At 42.2% G+C, this 24,261-nt stretch overlaps 1 protein-coding gene across 1 annotated transcript; it reads left to right on the forward strand.

Moving 5' to 3' along the window:
• The first annotated feature begins 7,895 nt into the window (after nt 1-7,895).
• On the forward strand, nt 7,896-18,302 carry LOC134185326 (low-density lipoprotein receptor-related protein 1-like). Its single transcript, XM_062653108.1, has 20 exons — nt 7,896-7,956; nt 8,328-8,444; nt 8,503-8,613; nt 9,824-9,958; nt 10,032-10,151; nt 10,932-11,063; nt 11,124-11,234; nt 11,496-11,624; nt 11,688-11,813; nt 11,856-11,955; nt 12,112-12,155; nt 12,199-13,333; nt 13,397-13,437; nt 15,719-15,917; nt 16,575-16,686; nt 16,828-16,928; nt 16,986-17,040; nt 17,952-18,006; nt 18,072-18,101; nt 18,163-18,302. Coding segments are annotated over exons 1-19 (2,886 nt in total). The 3' UTR covers nt 18,074-18,101; nt 18,163-18,302.
• Nucleotides 18,303-24,261: the final 5,959 nt, after the last annotated feature.

Below are 24,261 nucleotides of genomic sequence, written 5' to 3' on the forward strand. Positions count from 1 at the left end.
CCATGCAGAAGTGAAACATCCGCCAACCACTTTGGTCTGCCAGACGTTTTAGACTTATTGGAGGAGAGACCAAATCCGTTAGCACATCAGTATCTAACAGAGTTCACGAACTTTGATGATGACATGATTGCATCAACAGCAGCCAGATGATGCAATTGTCAAAATACCAGGTAGCACCTACTATCTAGCTATTAGACGGACGGAATCCGGAACGTTACTTCTTCCTACTAGATGACGTTCTACTCTACAGCTGGAACGTACTACACTGGCGGATCTAGAGGGGGTTCCACGGAAACCCCTAAAATTCTACGTGACGTCATCACGTGACGCGGCGATGACCGCGTGCCAACAGTCGGACAGTACGAGTGACCGAGTCGTACGGTACTCCTACTCTTTTTGTAGCCTACTAGGCGCGAACATCGGACACAATGCACCAATTCGGCACATGGAAGAGCGTGCTGGACGGCTTCGCATCGTCAGTTGACATCTTTGTTTGGTCGTCGTAGAAAGTCGTCGCTTGAAAGAAGCCAGCCCATTCAGACTTCAAGTTGCCAAGACATTCGAAAAACGTTGCGAAGGCTTCTTTCCGTACAATCAAGGCATTTCGGGCTTGCAGCCAGGAAAAAGGTGTGGCGGAAACGGCTCTGTGTGAGCCGCGCCTCCACCTCTTCCGGGACGTGAAGGCTGAAAGGGCTAGTTGAAATCAAACTGTGGCTTTTTGGCCATCTCGAACACCACCACTTCGCTACTTCCTTGCAATGATATTGTTTCAAAATTGTTATTTTCCATCTCATGAAATATAGTTGATGGTCACAACATCACAATTTCATGAAACCATATATGTCTAACCCTAACCGGGTACCGTAACCCTAACTCTCTAGTTAACTACATGAGATAGACATTCCTGTGACTGTTAGCAGCATTAGCTGCGGTCAGATCACACCGATTTATAACCTATCTAGTGATAAACTTAGAAAGTTGTAAATTTAGTACAGTTACATTTTTAACGTGTTTCTATTTCAGTGTTAGTTCAAATCTACTAGTTGGTAGTAGCTAGCACATGACTAATCTAGATCTAGTTTTAGTTTCGCGTTCGGAGTTCCGCCAGTCTGCAGTCTGCGTTTTAATTTACAGCCACCGCGTACAGACCACAAACTGCTAATCAAGAATCAAGTAACGCCTCACATTTGTCGAGCTTCCAATAGACCGCTTTTCGCTTTTCAAGTCTATCTTTAGTTAATTAGGGAACTAATTTTTTTAGAAACTACGACTATTAGTAGCTACAGTGCTGTAACTCGTGGATACTTGTTGGTTACAGTAAGTAACTGTTGCATATCTGCCCGGTCACGTGTGTATCTAGTAATTGTAGACCTATTATTAGCTGGTAGAAACTACCATTTGGGACCATAAACTATAATTAGCTGCCATGCCACTTCCACAGTGTTCTTACAGTTGCGTGTAGTTGAACGTTGAAATGTACAACTATGTTCAACGGGGTGCTGTCCGTGAGCGTGTACTGTATGCTTCGACTGTAGAGATGCGTGGGAGTTGTTGTTCCGTACATCCGCTAGCTGCTATGTAGCTAATCGAGTGTAAAGATGGGATCACAATCTTTTTACCTAAATTAATTAAAACGCAGCAGTCGTGTGTGACACTCACAGGACTGGATTGTGATGTAGGAGATGAGCATGATTACGTAAGTACATACCCATCCCTACATACCCATCATTTTCTCAAAATGTTTTTTATTATAAGCATTCATGTGGTTTGTAATAATAACAAATGCATTTTTGTACAGCTATTCAGATTCATTTTACAGGAAGTCATCATTGGGTGACTTCAACCTGCTTTGGCAAACAAGTATGACTATACGACAGCAATGCTGGCCTACACTTGTCTCCTTGTATGGAAACACAGCTGGCGCAAATCTATCAATTGGCTCACAAAGACAACATTCTCATGGTAGAACAAATGCCAGTGCAGCAGCAACAAAATGGTAAAGATTGCGGGCTATTTGCAATAGCATATGCATTTCATGCAGCTCTAGGAGATGATGTAACCATCATGCATTTTGATATTTCCAAAATGCGACAACATCTGATTTACTGTTTGGATCGAGAGGAGCTCTCACCTTTTCCAATGGAAGAAGACAAGCCATTGGAAACATGTGACAGAAGTCGCTTTTATATTTCTTTGCACTGCACGTGTCTGTTGCCAAAGACACATGGCAAGATGGTAGAGTGTTACGTCTGTGAAAACTTGTATCATGACAGATGTGTCACATTGTCAGGTAGTGAGCCTTGGATTTGCGCTAAATGTAGATAAATGTCTTGCTATACACAGCTTTAGCATTAATTTGTTCAATTAATACATCAACTTTAAATATACAAAGTTGGAACTGTGAACTAAGTCAGAATCTAGAACCTTAAACATTTGACAACGATATCTTCTATATACTTACCTTAAATTGCCAGCTGTGTTAAGATTTCCGTCCGTCCGTGTGTACACATGACCAGGTCGTTCACAAGTCTCTAGTAGAGATAGTGCGTTTGACGTCACAATCACGTGATATCCCGGAAGTCGCCATCTTAGGGGGCAAGCGTACTAGCATGGCTACGAGTTGCTCTGTTTTCGGCTGCCACGATCGTAGAATTCAGGGAAGCAACATACGTTTTTAGTCTATACCAGCTATACCAACCAGTCAGGGACCTGAAACGGGTCATTTGAGCAACAGACAACGGGCAGCGTGGATCTCCAGCCTAGTCAGAAAGGACTGGAAGCCGTCGCAGCATTCGCGTGTTTGCTCTGAGCACTTTCTGTCTGGTAGAGCTGTCATTTCTAGTATGTTCTGTACTAAAAGAGTAATCTATGCTACTCTGAATAATTCTAGGAAAGCCATCCTTTGTGTATGACTCAACCGATCCTGACTGGGTACCATCTGCAAGGATGGGTTAGGTTGCTACGATCGCTTCCAGTAGAGAGATTTGTTCGTCTCAAGAAAGGTCTAGTACACCTAACAGCATACAATCATATACAACATCATGTCACTCCAATTCATGTCGGGAATACTTCTTGCTTCTTCGTCCACAGTTGAGCCTCCGTTCTACCTGTTTTTAGGCCCGCAGGTACAACTTTCTCCTCGTATCGCTTCTGCGATTCGTCGGAGAGGCTTTTAGACTTCTGTTCCATAATCTCTATTCTAAGAATTAGCTTTATCGCACTCGACCATCAGACTACGAAATCACGTCAAACTCGCGAATTTACCGATAAAATTTGGTTTAAATCTTTCGCAATTAGTATACTGTCGCCGTACTATCTAACACACGGTTGAACGTCCTTGAAATGTTGTACAAGCCGCCGTCGCAAACAAGATACCTGCCGAAGACAGAAACTTGCCCCCTAAAATGGCGGCAAATACGGGTACTACAGGGAACGCCTACTCCTCGCCCCCGCACGCACTATCTCTGTTGGCATACACGCGTGCACATCAATGCTCCTACAGCGATCTCCAGTTGCAAGTTGAGAACTGCAGGCTCGTAGACCCATCTATGCTTGCAGCTGAGTCTGCAATCGTCTCCAACTAATGTTGGAGTGAATCTCCTTCGTACATCAACAACATCAGGCTGGTCAACCGATTACGTTGGTTACGTACTAGACTTCACTCACAAAACGACGCCTAGAGACGAGTATTCAGTAATATCAATTGCTTGAAACGTTGTCACGGTTTGGGACGGTGAGGAAAGCACAAGGGTACACAAATCACCGGGGTCCGAAATCACCAGCAGCTTTGCATCGTGACATGTGTACCCGACGTCGAGTACACGTGAGGTCTGGAGCATCGAGTCGACGGTCTGGAATCGCGAGCAAAGCGCGAGGGTACAGAAATCACCGGGTGCACAAGTCCCCGTAACAACGTAACTGAAGTTAATAGAGCCAATTTTCTGTATTTTAATGAGTTAGGGGGCGGAGAAAGGCGGGACTAAGGCGGGATTAGGGTTAATTGCATAAAGCTAAGTACATAATTGTTATAGCCAGCAGGCTGTTAGCAGTAACCCAACATAGCAAACTTCCCAGTTCGGGTGTCAGTTAGCTAGGAACGAGTGCGTGTAGGATCCGTTTCTACTCTTCATCCTTGAACTTTCAGTTTCAGACGACGACGAATCTTCTGATTCAAGACCAACTTCGAATTCAATGACCATCTGCTCTACAACGTCGTCTAACACACCGTGTATTGTCCTGTACTGCTTCTCCACCTTCTCACGTACGTGTCTCACGCAGTTTGCCCACTTTTCCACAGTAACGTTTGCTAGACCTTCTCTGCACAGACGCTTGATGTTTTCCATCGTAAACCCACCAATCCCTGTGTTGTGCTGTGCAGCCTAACTGTAGGTCAGAGGAAGCAGGAAGGTCGAAGTCCTCGTAGTGATGTCATCAACGCTCAAGAATGCACTAAATGGCTGGTCAGTTTGGTTCTGATATGGTCAAATTAGTCAAGTTCTCTTGGTTTCCAGACGCTTCTCTATGGCGCGCCATTTGTGCCGTAATTCGCTATTTCTACTTAAGTAGAAATATTTCTACTTAAGTGAAATTCAATTCTACTGAAGTAGAAATCAGCACTTCTACTGAAGTAGAAATCCATTTCTACTTAAGTAAAATTTGTTATTTCCACTTCAGTTGAATTGAATTCCACTTAAGTGGAAATGAATTCTACTTTAGAGAAAATAGACCACTGAATTCTACTTAAGTAGAATCATTTTTACTGAAGTCAACTGATTACTACTTAAGTGGAAATGAATTCCACTTAAGTAGAATTGAATTTCACTTAAGTAGAATTATTTCTACTTAAGTAGAAATAGCGGATTACGGCACAAATGGCGCGCCATACTTCTCTGAGCCAGAAGTGAATGAGTGTATGTATCTTGTACTTAAAAGCTGTTCCTAAAAGAGGCAACCGACACATACAACCAGTGAGCGCATAGAAACATCCAGGTCTGTTGTCATGTCTTATAGCAAAAGTAAAATTTTTAGTATATCATTGCATCATGAAGCAAACCGCGTTTCAAGCCAGCGAGGCAGCCAGAGGCAACACGTTCATACGTAAACTTTCACGTAACAATATAGTTACCTAATTTGTCATTGACATCATATGCTCTGAAACGTTGATGCTATAATTGCCTCCTGTGACAACATAACATCCGTTTACACAAGCACTACGCCACGCCTTAGGGTGTACCCTACATTCCACCAGTCGCTCTAATTCGTGAACGCACTTTACCGTCATGCCAAACGAGTGCCACAAATTACCGGAAATCTATATGATAATGATAGCTAATCAATCACAGTTTCGTCAGGGTACTACAAAACCTCCACGTCTAGCCAATCGTTCCTTTTATCGTGCCTGCACGTGGTAGTGACGGGACAGCCATGTCTGCCAATTTGCAGCTCCTTTTCGTCGCAGCTATCGCTCTGAGCGCCAACATCTTTGGCAGTAAGTGTTGTGGAATGCCATTCGGTGCGCATTCCGACACCACTGTTGTTTTGTATCGCAGCTGTGTTAGCTTCATGTCAGTCTGGCTACTTCGAGTGCAGAGATGGAAAATGCATATTCGACGAATGGAAATGCGACCATCACATCGACTGCGACGACCGGTCGGACGAAGACCAGTGTCCGAGTAAGCATCGGCTCGTGCAGACGCAACGTGCAGCGTGCCCTGGCACGATGCCATTGCGCGCCACGTTTGTAGCCTGAAGCACGTAGTTGTGCGGGTTGTTTGTCGCGGAAGTTGCTTGACGCACTGAGCCAAAGGTGTGGGGGCCAACGCCTGTAAATAGCTCAGACGCGTGCCGCAGGCGGACGCATGCTTCCGCATTTCAAACATTGCATGTACTTGTATGTTTGTGCATTATGTACATGTAGTATGTGTGAAGTGGCGTACTGCTGCTGTGTAGAGCTGTGTGTGTGTGTGTGTGTGTGTGTGTGTGTGTGTGTGTGTGTGTGCGTGCGTGCGTGCGTGCGTGCGTGTGTGTGTGTGTGTGTGTGTGTGTGTGTGTGTGTGTTTGTAGTACATGAGAATTGATGCACTAAATGTGTGGGGGTGCGAGACGTTTTAGTGTGTTGGTGGTGAGTGTTTCATTGCCAAACCACGCCTCGGAACTGGATGTGGGACGTTTGGGCTGTGGGAGGGTGTTTCCATAACGGTAGTGTGTTAGTTGGCGTTTTGTTTTCACACACATGACCGGACGAAGTTGCACATTTCGTTTCTATGGATTATCTTTGTGCGTTTTGTTTCTATCCACTATCTTTAGAGTATTCCGGAGCCTATTGAGCAGGGTAGCTCACTTTCTTGCAGATTAAGGGTGCATTAGAATACTAGGGCGCGGTTCCACTAGTGCCTAGACCAGTATAACAAGTGGTTTGAGCTAAACTGGTTTAAGAATTCACTTGTTTCCACCTGCACTAAACCAGTCAAAGTAGGTTTAGCAAAGTGGTTTAGGTTTTAACTGCCACGTGACAGTAGCGCGCTTGTTTAGATGGCTTCCCACAATGTTGTTTTGATGATATTGACTACTTTGCTGGGATAGGATTGCCCTAGAAGATGTAAGGGTCGTTAACTAGGGGAAAGAAATCAGTAGCTATGGAGAAAGACAAGACGGTGTCCTTGGTCATCGTCATGCAAATTCCTACTAGCAGATGCTGAATCAGTGAAAACCAACAGTTGCTCTGACTCGGCGTCAAAGCAGCCCAATACTTCAAAATAAGGCTTTCCTAGACTGTTTGTTTTGCACATCCCGGATGTGCAAGTTAATAGTGGAAACAGTCGCTTTCTTGAACTGGTTTAGTTCTTAAACCCATTTAAGCTAAACTAGTTTAAGGTGCAGCTAGTGGAAACACGGCCCTAGTTCTAGAACTGCAATTGTAGAGAGGAGCAAAGTTGTATAGTGTTCGATTGGTAGTTCTGACAGTTCTAGCAGTTCTGCCTAGCTAGCTGGAATTGTTAGGACTGTCACGCCCTAAATGCAAAATTCCCGGGATGTTGAAGAAGTGAAATAGCCTGCAGATGCTGAGGCCGTTGTGGACCTCCTTGTTGGTTCTAGTGAACACTTGTGGCGACCATCAGCTTGCCAAACACCAGAAAAACGACATTTGGGACTGATTACAGTGACCTTTTTGGCGCGAGCAGCTCCAAAAAACCGAAAGCAAAAGCACTGCTGATGTTTGAACAGACTACAACAAGTGGAGTAGAAAAGTCATGCTACTTCATATTGACGCTTACCGGAAGTATGAGCCTTTGCTGCACATGCTCAACTTGCTGACAGTTCTAAGTGTTCGTTTGCTAGCAAGAGTTCCAACAGTTCTGGCAGTTCCAGTTCTAGAACTGGAACTAGTATTTGAACGCACCCTAAAGGTGCTCGCTCACCATTCATCATTCACCACACACGCGCAGGCACACTTACCCAAACTTGAAAACGAGCCAAGTTGTGTCATAATGAAGCAGAACAAGGGAACATCTTAGGGTGCACCACGTTTTACGACATACATTCTTTATTCCTAGTGTAAAAAGAAATGCGAATCGCCTTCTTGTCCGCCAGGGCAGTTTTGCTCCTTGGTACTTGGCATTTCGGGAAAGCTAACGACAAGTATGTTAGATTCTTTATTTACACATTTACCATTTACCATCTTGAGATAGCTTTCTGTTGAATGACCCGACCCAATGCACGTGACTCGAAAATGGGTGGCTGACCTTTTTTTACATTTTAAGTTGACTCTCGGCTTCATGTATTATGTTTTAAGTTTGTATCATTGGTTAATATTATAATATTAAAGTTGGTTGTGTAGAATAGTTGTAAATGTAGCAACTCACTCCTGATTGTTACTCATGAGGTCTAACCTTATCATGGGTAGTGTGTGGGTGATGCTGTGGTTTTATTCTAGTGTCAATGCTAAATTATTAGGCTGTGAGACCTAAGTCACTGGAGGTAATGCTGGCTGTTGAGGCTGTTCAACCATATTTACATTGACGTCAAGATGTTTGAGGTTAATCATGAAATGGTGCCATGGACTCTGTAAAAGGGAGGAGCATTTCTTTGTTAGCTTGGATTTGCTTAGATTCGGCCCTTTATGCGTATGTGTGTACAGTACACATGAAACATTACTTTGCTACACTAATTAAGAGTGTTGCTCTTAGACTTGTTGTTCCTTTTTTGTATTTTGGGTATGTATGTATGTACACATACATATGTATTATTGGTACTACCGTATTATGTTGCTGGTAAAGTGCTCTTGGTATGTATTGGTGATGTATGAGAATCGTGTCTTTCATTTATAGCACAAGCTACTTGTAGCACAAACGACTATGCTTGTCAAGATGGCACGTGTATATCTTTATCTTGGCGATGTGATGGCGAGTACGACTGCCTCGATAACTCAGATGAAATGAACTGCAGTAAGTCGAAGTCTGGAGACTTTGGTGTCTGCTATTGAAGGTGTTTTTGTATTTGTAGCGTGCACTAACAGCCAGTTTAAGTGTCCGAATGGTCTCTGTATTTCTAAGAATTGGCTATGTGATGGTGATGATGACTGTTCTGACAATTCAGATGAAAAGTGTACTGTGGGTGAGTCCGAGTCGTGTTCAAATAGTCAATTTGCATGTTGTATAACTCCAACGCAAAGGCTATCAGAACATAACACACACAAGTCGCTAATCCAAAAGACTTCAGTCATTCAGTTACCAGTACCCACATCTATCGGTCTTTTATATCATGCAATCTATTTATATACACTTACACTGCAAAAAGGCACCCAGATGCACAACTAGCTGCTAAGTCAATTTTAGAAGAAGCAGTAGATAATGATACCAGAAATTTTTGAAACAGCGCCCAGGGCAGCAACACGGTAAATGGGATTTTATGGAAGAGTATCTGTTCTCAATAAGCACCTGGGCGGTTTGTAGGAAACTCTGGAAATTGGCAAATTGACTTGAGTGCCATAAAGTAGGAAAGTGTGAGGCCTACTTTCAACATTCTGCCTAGATACTTAGTCTTTATAGACTTACGAGTGCGACCAGATCAGCTGTCTCTTTATAGGTTCCTTCTATAATCCACAGTGTAAGACCGCTGTCTGGTTGCCAAACCTATACTGTACGTGCACTGTAGTATAGTAACACGCATTACTAATAGAGCCTCGGAATATCGACCAACTTTGGGTGGCGACGTCGAATTGTGCACCACAGTCTTGATTCTCATTAGCAGCCCGTGGGTGAATGAATATGCTGATATCATCTTATCAATCTGATGACATTATGTTTTCAAAGTTATCTTAGTTAGTAAAGCAGAGATGGGAAGTTTAGTTTCTGACAGTTGATGTATTAAATACAACTAGCTGGGACATGGAATTTCACGCGTATTAAATAGAGAATAATGCAACTTCTGTGACCGATCGATCGATGACAGTCGCGTTGGCGCATTATTACTGGTCTAACAGTGACTGGAATAAGATTTCAAGCAACAATATTACATAACTAAGAATGGACTGTCTATACTGGAAATGCGCATAGCTATGTCTATGATGAGAATGCTAGGCTCCGACTATCTGCTCATGTAGTTTCTGAGTGATAAGTTGCTTGACATTAGATGTTGGCATGAATACATTTGCAGGACAGTTTGCTGCGGTTTTACTACGTTTTTGATTTCATAAATTATTTCAGTAATTTTTAAACTTGCAGACAGTACGTGCATGTGCAAGTTCTTTATGTCAAGGCAGTGATAGACGTTATGTTAGCTCTTGTATGAAAAGCTTGGAGATGATGAAAATATGATGTTTTAGCACCTCCCACCCAATCTCACAGATGCCAGGCACATGAATTTCGATGTGACAGTGGACAGTGTATACCAACTGACTGGCTGTGTGACACACATGATGATTGTGGAGATAGTTCTGATGAGAGATCTGGCGATTGTTGTGAGTACCATTATCATTCAGTATATGTTGGGAGTGCATTTGATGTACTAGTGTAACATGCTTTATGTGACAGCTGGGCGTACTTGCTCGGCAAATCAGTTTACATGTGACAGTGGGCAGTGTGTATTTCATACTTGGAAATGTGATGACGAACAGGACTGTGAAGATAACAGTGATGAGAGTGGCTGTTTAGGTAAGTCAATGTGGGTGTCAGTGTTCTTGCCAGGATATTTCAACAGGAAATGCTGATTACGTTATGAGGTTATTTACAAATGATGACTTTCTAACGTTTTAACTTTATTAATGGCTTTGAGCTTGATTTCGAGGTACTAAACACTGCCATCATGCCTACCCTACTACCATCTACTAGCTCTGAAACATCACTCTAACAACCTGTAGCTTTTACATGCATCCATCTTACACGTTTAAATACCTAGAGAGGCCTAACTAGATGAAGATTATTTGTGGACATTGGGTGAGTGCCAAAGTATTTAGATAGTTTCTGTGGATGATCATCCACCTGTGATACCACACAGGTGTCTAGGGTCGGAACCAAGACTAGCAGTTTATAGCCACATGTGCAGCTACAGCCATACCGGACCTGCAGGGTGCTAAACTAGACAACAGTTTCTACAGAGTTGTTTTAATATGTGCTACTGTAGTACAGTTACCACTGCTCTACTCTGCTTTCAATTTCTCTGCAGCCTGGCCTGCCAACTTGCTTTCTCTGTGTGTGTGTGTGTGTGTGTGTGTGTGTGTGTGTGTGTGTGTGTGTGTGTGTGTGTGTGTGTGTGTGTGTGTGTGTGTGTGTCAGGCAAAATGCCAGCATTGTTGGTCCTCACATGAATAATTTTTGTAGCGTTGTGCACCATTACTTTTTCAATAGTTTTTAACTTTATTTTTGTGTTGGTTCCTTGTTTCTGTTTGGTGTACTTAGTAGTACATGGTGTAACATTTATAGTATTTTGTTTAGATCCCGTTTCTACACCATCGCCACGATGCCCTGGTCAATTTGACTGTGCTGATCACAAACTGTGTATAACATTGAAGTGGAAATGTGATGCTGAACCAGATTGTTACGACTCTTCTGATGAACTTAATTGCAGTGAGTTAGTAGTTCTCTTTACAATGTTTAGATCACTCACTATGCTGCCTTTTGATTTAGCTACCTGTGGTGGTGATGGCTATTTATGTTCTGACAAGAAATGTATTGGTACATACCAGAAGTGTGATGGCATTATGGATTGCACTGGAGGAGACGATGAACAGGGCTGTGGTAAGTCATATTTTGATGTGTTGCAATGTACATGTGTTTGAATTTGTGAGGCACAAGTTAATTTTGAGCCAACAGATGGACTTATTCCACTGTCGTATTGGCAACATTTGTCCTTTGAAGTTCCTATACTGAATGCTTACTAAATATGTTGTTTCCACTAGACATTACTTTATTAATTAATTAATATACAAATTATTTGGTGTTTATTCTGTAGTTGGTGGTTGAGTTAGTGGTATGTATTTATTTTTTTCGTTTTGACAGCGACACTTGCACCTACACAACTTGTATGCAAGAGTTTGGAGAGGAAATGTGATAACAAGTGTATTGCTAAGAGTAAATGGTGCGATGGTACGCCAGACTGTAATGATAACAGTGATGAAGCTGGTTGTGGTGAGACAAATTTTGTGATTTGACTTTTTTTGCTATGTTTGCTTAGCCGTAATGGCTTTTTAGTGAACCAGTGCACTGAAGGTTCTCATAGTTGCTCTCGATATGAAACTTGCATTAACGAAGGAAGTGGATTTAGGTGTGACTGCAGATTGGGATTTGAACGAGATAGTGTAACAGGGTTGTGCAGAGGTATGTAAGCACTTGTACTATAAAGTTGCATGTCATTGTTAGCAAATTTAGCAGCAACTTACTGTTTGCATATGACATCAATTTGCTGTATGAGTGCAAGCTTGGAAGTTGTTCAAGTGAATGACTCTCACTTGCTGAAGAAGTAGAACAAAATTGTCTTTATTAGATAGCTACTTGATTGTGATCGGTAATACTTATATAATAGAAATTGGCAACACGTAGACTGGTGAATAACAAAGCAACATGTGGAATTACGTGTCTGTGTTGTGTGATGTTTTGCATATGTTGATATTTCTAGAGACATAAGTGAACCAGCTTGCAGACCGATGCATAGACATGGCAGTGAAAGGAGTAGAATCTAAGATGTCTGTTTCTTGTTTGTTAGATGTTAATCAGTGTAAGATATCTGGTGTGTGCGACCATATCTGTACTGACACGGAGACGGGCTTCAAGTGTCACTGCTACCCTGACTTTGAACTTGATGGCATATCGGCATGCAAACTAACTGGGCCTGATCCTTATCTTGCCTACATATACAATGGTGTTATTCACAGCATGAGCTTTACAGCAGAAAACAGAAAGGTTCTTGTGCCTTCATTGCAAAGTCCTCTGGCATTGGATTACAATTATGCTGAACAGAAACTCTACTATTCTGATAATTTCTTGCATAAGATTTTTGTTGCAAATTTGGATGGCAGTGGGACACCAACAGTTTTGGTGGAAGGTGACGGCATGGATTCACCTGATGGACTAGCTTATGACTGGATCAATCGCGTTTTGTATTGGACTGATGGACACAAAGAAACAGTCGAAGCTTACAATTTCAGGACAAGACAACGATGGGTTCTCTTCAATACAAGTTTGGATGAACCAAGGGCAATTATTGTTGATCCATTAGATGGGGTTGGGTATATTTATTTTACTGATTGGGGTTCTTCTGCTAAGATAGAGAAGGCAACAGTCGATGGTGATGATCGAACTGCTCTTGTCACTGAAACTGTGGGTTGGCCAAATGGCCTGACTCTAGACATATATCGACGTCATCTCTATTGGATTGATGCTAAGCTCAAGCATATAACGCGAATGAATACAGACGGTAGCAATACTGTTACTATAAGATTGTTGTCAACATTTCATCCTTACTCGTTGACTTCGTTTGACCAAGAACTTTTTTGGTCGGATTGGGACCAACATGGCATTATGAAGAAAGGAATTCATGATCATTCTCCTAGTTTTGTGAGAAACAATCTGTTGACAAGTTCTCCTCGTGGTGTTAAAGTTGTTCATCCTCATCGACAACCCACCCTGGCAGATCTCTCACCATGCAAGGTTGATAACGGAGGGTGCAGTCACACGTGTACGGAGAAGAATTTTCAGGCTGAGTGTAGCTGTCCAGAAGGGTTTCTGCGGTCTCCAGATAAGAAAGCTTGTCTCACGTCTGGTGCTACAGCATGTCCCATTGATTATGATTACTGTTACAATGGTGGAACTTGTATTTTTGGCAAACCTTTGTCGTGCATGTAAGTCGCTTATATTATCTTGTTCAGTGCCATACACAGTATCTAATACTTTGTAATTTTTAGGTGCAATGAGCAATATAATGGACCTCGCTGTGGGAATCCAGGTATGTATGTCACTTTGATTTCTTGCTGCCCCATCACCAAAATCTTGTGCAAGAATCATTCCACTTCTCTATCATGCTTGCAGTAAAGATTAGCACAAAAATGCGTCCGAACTCTGAACCAAGCTAGACAATGATTCTCATCTGATTATTCTAGCAAATATGTATTGATAGATCCACATTACAGCCAAGTCCAAGGTACATACCCTATTACACGATCAGTCGAATCACCAATCAAACAGGTATCTGTTGCCTCCTCGAGCGAACCTTTGTTTCCTCTTCCATCTGCAAACCAAGGTTTTAGATACTTAGCTCAACGGGTACCGCTTGTGATGGACTCCATAATTGTGTATATTACATCATTGGGGTTGCAATTTTCCAACTTCTACCTACATACGTCTAACTCTAGCTCTCGTCCAGGATTGATGTAACTCTCTTTCCAGATCCTCAGACTGACTACAAGAACCTGCTGCAGACTTGGAAGAATGCGTTCAAAGAACATCAAGAAGAGTTTGAGAAGTGGCAAAACGATGAGTGTCATATATAGATAGTAGAGCGGGGAGAAATGTACAAAATAAATGTTTTCAGTCACCAACGCAGTTAGAAAAACAAACACGCGATTTGTAACACATCAATTTGGCTCGGGGATACCAAATTCCCGGGGATGCCATATTTCCTATGACACCGGGCGAAGAACGGGATCTCATCTGTGGGGACCTAAGTGCAGGTATGAGTGTGTATACATGTTTTAGTAGCCTCGAATTTCCAGACCAGAGAGCGCGCAAAGCGCACGAACTCTAGTCTGGACCAAGTCGATACTAAAATGATTTCGGAAGTATTTATCAATAGCGATGCTAAATGTGGTGTCTAGCAGCGTAGGATCGTTTTACCTAGATCAACATATCATTTGTAAATGCCATGAGATCTCACGAAGAAAGAGACGCGCCTGCCGTGTTTGCGGCGATATCTTGGTAGATGGCATGAAACGACGATTCTTTGATTCTTTGGCAGACCGCTAGCTAGTCTAACCGCTCGACAAGTTGTCACAGGTGATGGTCTGGCGACGCTGCTGTGCATGTCCTGTCACCGCAAGCTTAAAAATATCAAAGAACTGAAGCTGAAACTAAGACTAAGATGTATACGTGCAGACTAATCATTGTTCTGGCATGCAGAGTTTAGTCATTGTTCTGGCGTGCACTTAGCCGCTCACGAGGAGTGCTAGTGCACTTATCATAACCAATTATTGCTAAGCCAATCAGAATTTACAACCAAGATTTGGGTTGTAGAAGCTGATTGGCTTAGAAGGGCTATTTTCGAAATCATTTTAGTATCGACTTGGTCCAGACTAGAGTTCGCGCACTCTCTGGTCTGGAAGTTCGAGGCTAATGTTTTAGCTACTTGCCATATTTGTAGTACTTAGCTGTGGTCTCAGTTAGTTAATTAAGGTATACTTGAATTTTAGCAAATCCAAAAGTGAATTCTCAAGGCTTTACAAGGAGTTCGATGATTTTTGGAAAATTAATTAACGAGACTGTCGCGGTCTTACAGATGTAATGATTAGTGCGAGGCAAGACAACATTATAGACATGAATGTCATTTTTCTCAGTATGTGTCATGGTAACTATAATAAATACTAAAATTTCTTTTTCTTGGTCATCTTGAACTTGCAACAGTCATGTCAAAATGTCTGCATAGTTGCAGTTTTTGCATTAGACAGCATGCCTGTAATGTCTCTATTGATACCTTGTACTTATTCTAAAGTGTCACTGGCATTTTCCTTTCGAATACATTAGGAAAACCTCGACTGTGGGCAAAACCAGTCCAAAATGTGCATTTCATTAATTTTGGAATTTGTAAAGATTAGGAAGTAGGTTAAAAGGGTTAGGGTGCAATGCTTTCATTCAGTGTCTGATGACGATATGTTATTGGGAACTGCACTGCGAGTGTGACTGTGTCGTGAACTACAGTGCATGTACATGATGTGTGTACGTATGTGTTATTATTATGTAGCTTGATGTAATTGTGTTTAGATGTAATGTCAGTTACACTGGCTTAAGATGTGATGTTCTCAAACCACAAACACCCAGTCCCAGCACCAGTTCTGTGCCCACTTTGATGCCTCTTGGTGTTAGCACTGGGAGTGGTAATGGTATGAATCCAGATATGTATGTCACGTAATTCTTAATATTTAAGACTTTTAATTTGTTTGAGAGCATGTCTCATGTTGCTAAAATGTTGTATTGTTTTTTCATGATTATTTCTGTCAATTGTTTGTGCCTCGTAGTTTCTCTACCTTGTGAAATCAACAACGGCGGCTGTGACCAAATTTGTTATAATGGACATTCTAATGTTGCTATCTGCAGCTGTCGTAATGGCTACAACCTTTTGTCTGATTTGAAAACCTGTTTACTGTCAACCATTCAATGCCCCGAGTACTGTCTCCATGGACAGTGCTCTCAGGATGTCAGAGGACCTCAGTGCAAGTATGAGTGTGTGTACATGTTTTAGCTACTTGCCATATTTGTGGTACTTAGCTGTGATCTCAGTTAGTTAATTAAGGGATACTTGAATTTTAGCAAATCCAAAAGTGACAGTTTCAAGGCTTTACAAGGAGTTTGATGATTTTTGGAAAATTAATTAATTGACGAGACTGTTGTGGTCTTACAGATGTAATGATTAGTGTGAGGCAAGACAACATTATAGACATGAATGTCATTTTTCTCAGTACAACTATAATAAATACTAAAATCTCTTTTTCTTGGTCATCTTGAACTTGCAGCAGTCGTGTCAAAATGTCTGCATAGTTGCAATTTTTTGCATTAGACAGCATGCCTGCAATGTCTCTATTGATACCTTGTACTTATTCTAAAGTGTCACTGGCATTTTCCTTTCGAATACATTAGGAAAACCTCGACTGTGGGCAAAACTAGTCCAAAATGTGCATTTCATTAATTTTGGAATTTGTAAAGATTAGGAAGTAGGTTAAAAGGGTTAGGGTGCAATGCTTTCATTCAGTGTCTGATGACGATATGTTATTGGGAACTGCACTGCGAGTGTGACTGTGTCGTGAACTACAGTGCATGTACATGATGTGTGTACGTATGCATTATTATTATGTAGCTTGATGTAATTGTGTTTAGATGTAATGTCAGTTACACTGGCTTAAGATGTGATGTTCTCAAACCACAAACACCCAGTCTCAGCACCAGTTCTGTGCCCACTTTGATGCCTCATGGTGTTAGCACTGGCAGTGGTAATGGTGCATTAATTAGTTCCGGCACCAGTTCTATGCCCACTTTGATGCCTCTTGGTGTTAGTGCTGGCAGTGGTAATGGTGCATTAATTAGTGGGTGTTTATATTTATGCTAATCAGGCACTGGCTTAACTGTTGTCGATGGCAAGACAGTGGGTATTGCTGTTGGTGCTGTAGTCGGTGTGGTGGTGATTGTAGCTATCATTGTTGTCATCTTGCTGCTTCTAAAGAGAAGAAAGTCGTATGTTCATGGTTATTACGTTTCATGAAATACCATTCTTATTTTGTGGTGTCGTAGATACAAGGAAGAGGTGCACTTTGACAATCCGGTGTACACTAATAACGCCGAAGAGGTGAGACCATTGCTTTCTAATACAGAATACAGAACAGACAATTGTGAGTACAGTAGAACCTTGCTAATCCGTACAGCCCAATGCCAAGCCCCGTTCGGGTTATCAAAAATGCCAAAGCGTGTTGTAGCCTTGGAGGTCCAGACTTTGCCTAGGACACTGCTGCAACGACTACATGTACTTCTAAATACCATGACAGTCAGGATTTAAAATAGTTAGATACACGCATTTGCTGAAACTAGATAACTGCAACCCGGATCAGGCTGCCCAATAGGATCTGGGTACGCAAGGCAGGGTGCCAAAGCTAATTTGGATTAGCGAGGATTAGGATTAGCGAGGTCCGGATTAGCAAGGTTCTACTGTAGTAGAGTTGATGAATCATTAATTACTAATGATTCAGTGATTTATTCGTATGTCGTAGTCTTTCCAGGTTTAATACCCTCACCCGAGACTAAACCAATTAGCGCACTTTACTCTATGCTGAGGCAAGCAAACGATTTCAATGCTCATGTTAGCACTACTTGCATGTGTTTTTGGTCTTTTGACCTAACGCCTACTGTGACAGCAAAATTGTGGGACAACGAAATTGTGATGTAGATACAGAATGTGTTTCACACTATCAAAAGTAAACACGACAATTATTTAGACCATTGGTATGAAAATACCATGGGCAGGAAACTCTCATTTGTTTGATGTACTGTAGTCATGGCTTCTAATTTCTAGTTGACAAAACAACTAAATTATCAGTAGTATATGTATTATCTGGATCTAATGTCTAATTTGAAAAAGTGTGTCAATGATTACAGCCGGTTTACACAAGTTGTGTTCATACTTTTGTTTACATGTAATGTTTTGGTTGGTAAAAAAACGTTTGTGACTACATTAAATTACTAGATATTTGTGGTTTTTATTAGGTGACGTTTTCCAAATGTGATGTGACAAGAGGACAACAACTCAGCATATGCAGCTGTACGTATTGTATATTGTGATGTACTTTGTATGAGGTCAAGTTTTTACCTTGTAATTTCTATTAGGATGAAAAGTCTCAAAAGGCGACCGCAGCTGTACGTATATTATCAAATGTTGTGTTGGTGTGGAAGATTTCTAACTCATTCTCTCTTGTAGGAAGAAAAGCCTAGTGGGACTGCCATATAATGTGTCAGTGATAGGGTGTATTGTATCCGCTATAATTATTGTTCAGGATATATAGAGATGTACACATATGTATGTGTAGATACGGTGTAATAAACACTCAGTTGATCATTGCCCTGCCCAAATTTGAATCGCGGATAACTGCCTTTTAGTATTTGGTGGGAAGGTAACCAACTGGCCAGGTCAGCTGTCTGAGACTCTAGAATAAGTCTGTAATAGACTTGCACTAACAAACAACATCCATCTCGACTGTATAGAGTGAAGGTTTGCTTCCACATGCAGCTATGAGCCTATGAAAGCCAAGATAGAATTGTCGAAGTATTAGTACACATAGTAACTCTATAGACGCCATTTTGTTTCTAAGGGGTATCACGTACATGTACGGGACGTTACCGTCGTTAGAAGTTAGCCCTAATAATATTGTATGTCACTGTGGCTGGTCTAACCAGAACAAAACTAAATAGATAATCCAGGCATAACACCACATTGAACCAGCGTGTTATTTGTGTCCACACCAAGAACAAGAAACAGGAGGTGAGGACCTAAATCATTGTCTGCCTTCCAAGGCATGGTAATTGCGTCTACTCTAGAAAGTACTAATTGCGCTCTTGTTTCTGAAGCTGTCTTTACTTTTACTTCTGCAGAGGTGAAGTATAGTTTAGTACGTGTACTGTGTGAACGCGCAAAAAGCAAAGGTTAGCCCGGATAAACTTGATTACATGCTAGTTGCCGAGCGTAGCGAGGCTTCTAATCCGGGTCGCACAACAGAAATGGGCGTGGACTAATAAGGCTCTCCATCGAGCTTTTGGTGAGTGTGTGTGTGTGTGTGTGTGTGTGTGTGTGTGTGTGTGTGTGTGTGTGTGTGTGTGTGTGTGTGTGTGTGTGTGTGTGTGTGTGTGTGTGTGTGTGTGTGTGTGTGTGTGTGTGTGTGTGTGTGTGTGTGTGTGTGTGGTGTGTGTGTGTGTGTGTGTGTGTGTGTGTGTGTGTGTACACAAATCTCAAATTCTCAGTAGTTATAGTCAATGTTTCAGCATTGGCGGTGTTGCCATCAGCAATTAAGAGAGCTGATATTTATAAGGAGACGGGTGTGGGTGTTCGTATTTCTAAAACATGTTTAATTAGGACGTTTGCGTTTATCTTCTGATTTGCGGGATGGCTGTATCCCGCGTTATAGTATTGTCGTCTGGTTCACGAGTGTGCGGTACCATGTACTAACCTCTTCCGCTCCAAACGATGCCAGACGTCTCGGAAGATGAAGGGGCTACTGGATTACGAAGGGCCGTGTTTCCACTAGCTGCTTATTTCTAAGTGTGGGGCTGCTCTTTCGCAGAGTCAGCAACCGTTGGTTGTCACTGATTCAGCATCCGCTAGGCAAAATTTGCATGACGATGACCAAGGACACCGTCTTCTCTCTCTCCGTAGCTGCTGATTTCTTTCTTTTAGATAACAAACCTTACATCTTATATGGCAATCCTATCCCAGCAAAATAGTCAATATCATCAAAACGGAGTTGTCAGAAGCCATCTACATGCGCACTGCTGTCACATGACCGTTAATTAAATGTAAACCACTTTGCTAAACCTACAAGAAAATGGGTTTAATTAAGAAATCGTTTTAGGTTTAGAATTTACCTGGTTTAGTGTAAGTGGAAACACGTTAATCCTTAGAACATTAAACTACTTGCTCGACCGGTCTAGGCGCTAGTGGAAACGCAGTCATGACCTCTATCATAGCTTCCACAATGATCAAAACGTACGCCTGATAGTGATTCACAGATACCTCAAACAAGTGTGACTATCACATTTCGTTAAATATGAAACCCTTTGAAGAAGGGTTTTTGTATGCTCTGGCTAATTATTTGTGTTGCGCCGGATGAGACATTCTCGACAAACCTAATCTATGGAGCAAAACGTGGAAGCAGAATGGTGACCAGGTATTTTAATACGTAATGCAGTTCAGGAACGAATTTACGATTGCTTAGAGGAAGGTCGTGACGCGGATGTGTTTGAGTCAAAAGTGTTCCATGCAGAAGTGAAACATCCGCCAACCACTTTGGTCTGCCAGACGTTTTAGACTTATTGGAGGAGAGACCAAATCCGTTAGCACATCAGTATCTAACAGAGTTCACGAACTTTGATGATGACATGATTGCATCAACAGCAGCCAGATGATGCAATTGTCAAAATACCAGGTAGCACCTACTATCTAGCTATCTAGCTATTAGACGGACGGAATCCGGAACGTTACTTCTTCCTACTAGATGACGTTCTACTCTACAGCTGGAACGTACTACACTGGCGGACCTAGAGGGGGTTCCACGGAAACCCCTAAAATTCTACGTGACGTCATCACGCGGCGATGACCGCGTGCCAACAGTCGGACAGTACGAGTGACCGAGTCGTACGGTACTCCTACTCTTTTTGTAGCCTACTAGGCGCGGACATCGGACACAATGCACCAATTCAGCACATGGAAGAGCGTGCTGGACGGCTTCGCATCGTCAGTTGACATCTTTGTTTGGTTGTCGTAGAAAGTCGTCGCTTGAAAGAAGTTAGCCCATTCAGACTTCAAGTTGCCAAGACATTCGAAAAACGTTGCGAAGGCTTCTTTCCGTAAAATCAAGGCATTTCGGGCTTGCAGTCAGGAAAAAGGTGTGGCGGAAACGGCTCTGTGTGAGCCGCGCCTCCACCTCTTCCGGGACGTGAAGGCTGAAAGGGCTAGTTGAAATCAAACTGTGGCTTTTTGGCCATCTCGAACACCACCACTTCGTTACTTCCTTGCAATGATATTGTTTCAAAGTAGTTATTTTCCATCTCATGAAATATAGTTGATGGTCACAACATCACAATTTCATGAAACCATATATGTCGATCTATGGAAGCTTTTCTCGAAAGAAAAGAAAGAGCGGTAACATTTGCCTCTCTAGCGAAAGACACGTAGGCTTGCAAAATCAATTCAAATTGTTCGGTACTGTAGATTCATTAATTAACGCATACTTTCGTTCTATGGTATAGGTGATTTAATAGCTAATTTATATCTGGAGGCGTGGCTGATCCTAATCTTTGTGACGTCACGGAACCCCCATCCATAAATCCTGAATCTGTCCCTGTACTGTAAGGTATTACTGTAGTATCAAACCTAATTAATGGTCACTCGTAACCAGCAATCACAAAAGTATCTGCCCTATCGTTATTTCTAAGCTGACACCAGAGCCGAGGCAGGAATTTGAGTAAATGCGGGAAAGTACGCGGCAAGCGAACGGCTTTGCAAAACTTGTTAGCGAGCCGTCACTGTCTGTAGTTGACTCCTTGTCCTCTTCACTTTCAACAAATTACGAATGACCTCAGTGTAAACAGAATAGAGAAAAATGGAGATATATGTGTACAAGCAGTTGATACGTCATTTTGTAAAATGATCATGAGGTCAGGAACACGCCTACAACACACCCATCATTCATAACGGCCTGAGTGATGTTAGTGAAAGTGACGGATAATCACTCAACCTTTGGCTGAGGAACTGATCCTAATTTTTAGTGATGTACAGATTGTGTTCTTGGCTGTTTGCTTCGCTAGCTAGAACACTTGCCAATGTTAAGGGCGCACTGCGTATTAGTGTACCCGACCGGGCTCAAGACGCTGTGCTAAATCGATTACCTTGACTGTCTAGTAATGATGTTACGGTAAGAAAGTCCAACTGTCGGTGCATCTACAGAAGTCCCAAAGACCTTCAGAGATTCCAAGAATGCATGTCATCTAGCCTCGCAAGCCAGGCTCTTCCGCGCAGTCTTTACCGGAATTGCTCCTCCTCCTCGTGTGATTCACGTGCGGTTAGCTCAGCGACTGCGCGGAAGAGCCTGGCTTGCGAGGCTACATGTCATCGATGCGGAAAGAAAGGTCGTGCAGCGCAGGAATGTTGGCATCGTGACAAAGGGCGTGTTCGATTTACGGTTCTCGAACTGTAATAGATAATAGATAATAGAACTGACATCGAATGCTAATTCTGCTTTCAGAATCATGCGCAGATTCAACGTAATGGCAGCAACCGTTGACAAAGTAGCTATCGTTGCAGCAGTTCAGTTCAGTCTCTAGTCCAGACCGCAGGACTACTAAAGTAACGTCTTCGCTAAATTCCGGGGACGGTGACTGCTCAATTGAGATGCTAGAAACTTCTGATGGTCTCCAATCCTGACATAGAATCTCTCGATGGTAGCGTCGGGTGTAAGTTCTCGCTGAAACGTCCGGGTAATCAGACGATAATAGGGCGTGGTCATGCCGTAGTTTTAGCAGTTTCAGGTTTAGAGTTCGAACTGTTGGAATAGCAAATCGAACGCAAGTTTTTCGTTCATCCCTGTCGATTCTTGTTCTAGAACCGTAAATCGAACGCGCCCGCGCCAAATTTATCTCACTATAAAAACAGCTATTGGAAAGGAACTCGACCGATTGGAAACTGAAGGAGTATTGGAAAGAATATCATGGAGTGAATATGCATCACCCATAGTGACTGTTTCGAAACCGGACGGCTCGGTAAGGATTTGTGGAGACTACAAAGTGTCAATACATCCTAGAATGTATGTAGATCAGTATCCATACCGAAGCCTGAAGAGATGTTTGCAGAAATTGCAGCGGGAGAGAAATTTATGAAACTAGATCTGGCCCAAGCTTACCAACAGGTCATGTTGGAAGAAGAATCGAAATCTTTTGTTGTGGTAAATACACACTGAGGATTGTACCAGTATACAAGACTATACCATGTGGAGTGGCCAGCGCCCCAGCAGTGTTTCAGCACATTATGGAACGTGTGTTGCAAGAAATTCCTAGAGTCATTTGTTATCTGGACGACATCTTCATTACGGGGAAGGATGATCGAGAGCGTTTGACTAATTTGGAAGCAGTTTTATAAAGCGATTGCAAGATTTTGGTCTGAGATTGAAACAAAACAAGTGCCAGTGGATGCAGACCAAAGTGGAATATTTGGGTTATTGCATACAAGCACAAGGACTCAGTACCGCCCCTGAGAAAATCCAGGCAATCAAGGAAGCAACAGTACCACGCAATGTACAAGACCTGAAGTTGTTTTTTGTGATTGGTAAACTGCTACGGTCGTTTCTTGGAGAATCTTTCAATGAATTGTAGACCACTGAATCGACTGCTAGGAAAGAGTCAACCGTGGAAAATGGAGCAAGGAGTGCAGGGAAGCCTTTCACAAGTTGAAGGAACAACTTGTTTCAGCTCAAGTATTAGTTCACTACAACAGTGAGTTACCGTTATGACTAGCATGCGATGCTTCAGCATACAGAATTGGAGCAGTTTTATCACATACTATGCCTGATGGAAGTGAACGTCCTATTGCTTATGGGTCAAGAACCTTGAGTATAGCAGAGCAACATTATAGCCAAATAGAGAAAGAAGCACTTAGCCTAATTTTTGGTGTGAAAAAGTTTCACCAATCTCTCTATGGAAGACCATTCACTAGGGTTACAGACCACAAGCCCCTGACTACCATTTTTGGATCTAAGAAGGGAATACCGACTGTAACCGCGGCTAGATTGCAAAGATGGGCAATACTACTCATGGCATATCAATACCAAATCGAGTTTTGATCCACGAACCAACACAGCAATGCAGATAGATTATCAAGATTTACCCTTGAAAGAGAGTCACGCTGACAAGAACAGTTCAGCTCAAGCATGCAAGGTCAATGTAATGCAACTGGACTCAATACCAATCACCAATGCTGATCTGAGACAAGCTACCAGAAAGGATCCATTATTGTCCAAAGTGTATAGATACACTTTACATCGATGGCCAACAAAAGTTGATGAAGAATTACGACCATATTTTGCAAGGAGATTGGAGATCACCGTGGAAAATGAGTGCCTTTTATGGGGAATTCGAGTGATCATTCCACAGAAATTTCAAGTTTAGTTACTGGAGGAATTACATATCAGTCATCTGGGAATAGTCAGAATGAAAGCACTATACGGAGACATATTTGGTGGCCTGGAATAGATAGGGCCATAGAAGAAGTCGCAAAGAGATGTGGTGCATGTCAAAGATTGGGCAAAGACCCAGG

This window comes from Corticium candelabrum, chromosome 10 (genome assembly GCF_963422355.1).
Source record: "Corticium candelabrum chromosome 10, ooCorCand1.1, whole genome shotgun sequence".
NCBI classification, from domain to species: domain Eukaryota; kingdom Metazoa; phylum Porifera; class Homoscleromorpha; order Homosclerophorida; family Plakinidae; genus Corticium; species Corticium candelabrum.

Coding starts and splice junctions, on each gene's coding strand:
- LOC134185326 (XM_062653108.1), top strand. CDS start 7,896: ATGGGTAGTGTGTGGGTGATGCTGTGGTTTTATTCTAGTGTCAATGCT. Junction 8,445..8,502: donor CTCAGATGAAATGAACTGCA/GTAAGTCGAAGT, acceptor TTGTATTTGTAG/CGTGCACTAACAGCCAGTTT. Junction 13,438..15,718: donor ACCTCGCTGTGGGAATCCAG/GTATGTATGTCA, acceptor TGTGCCTCGTAG/TTTCTCTACCTTGTGAAATC.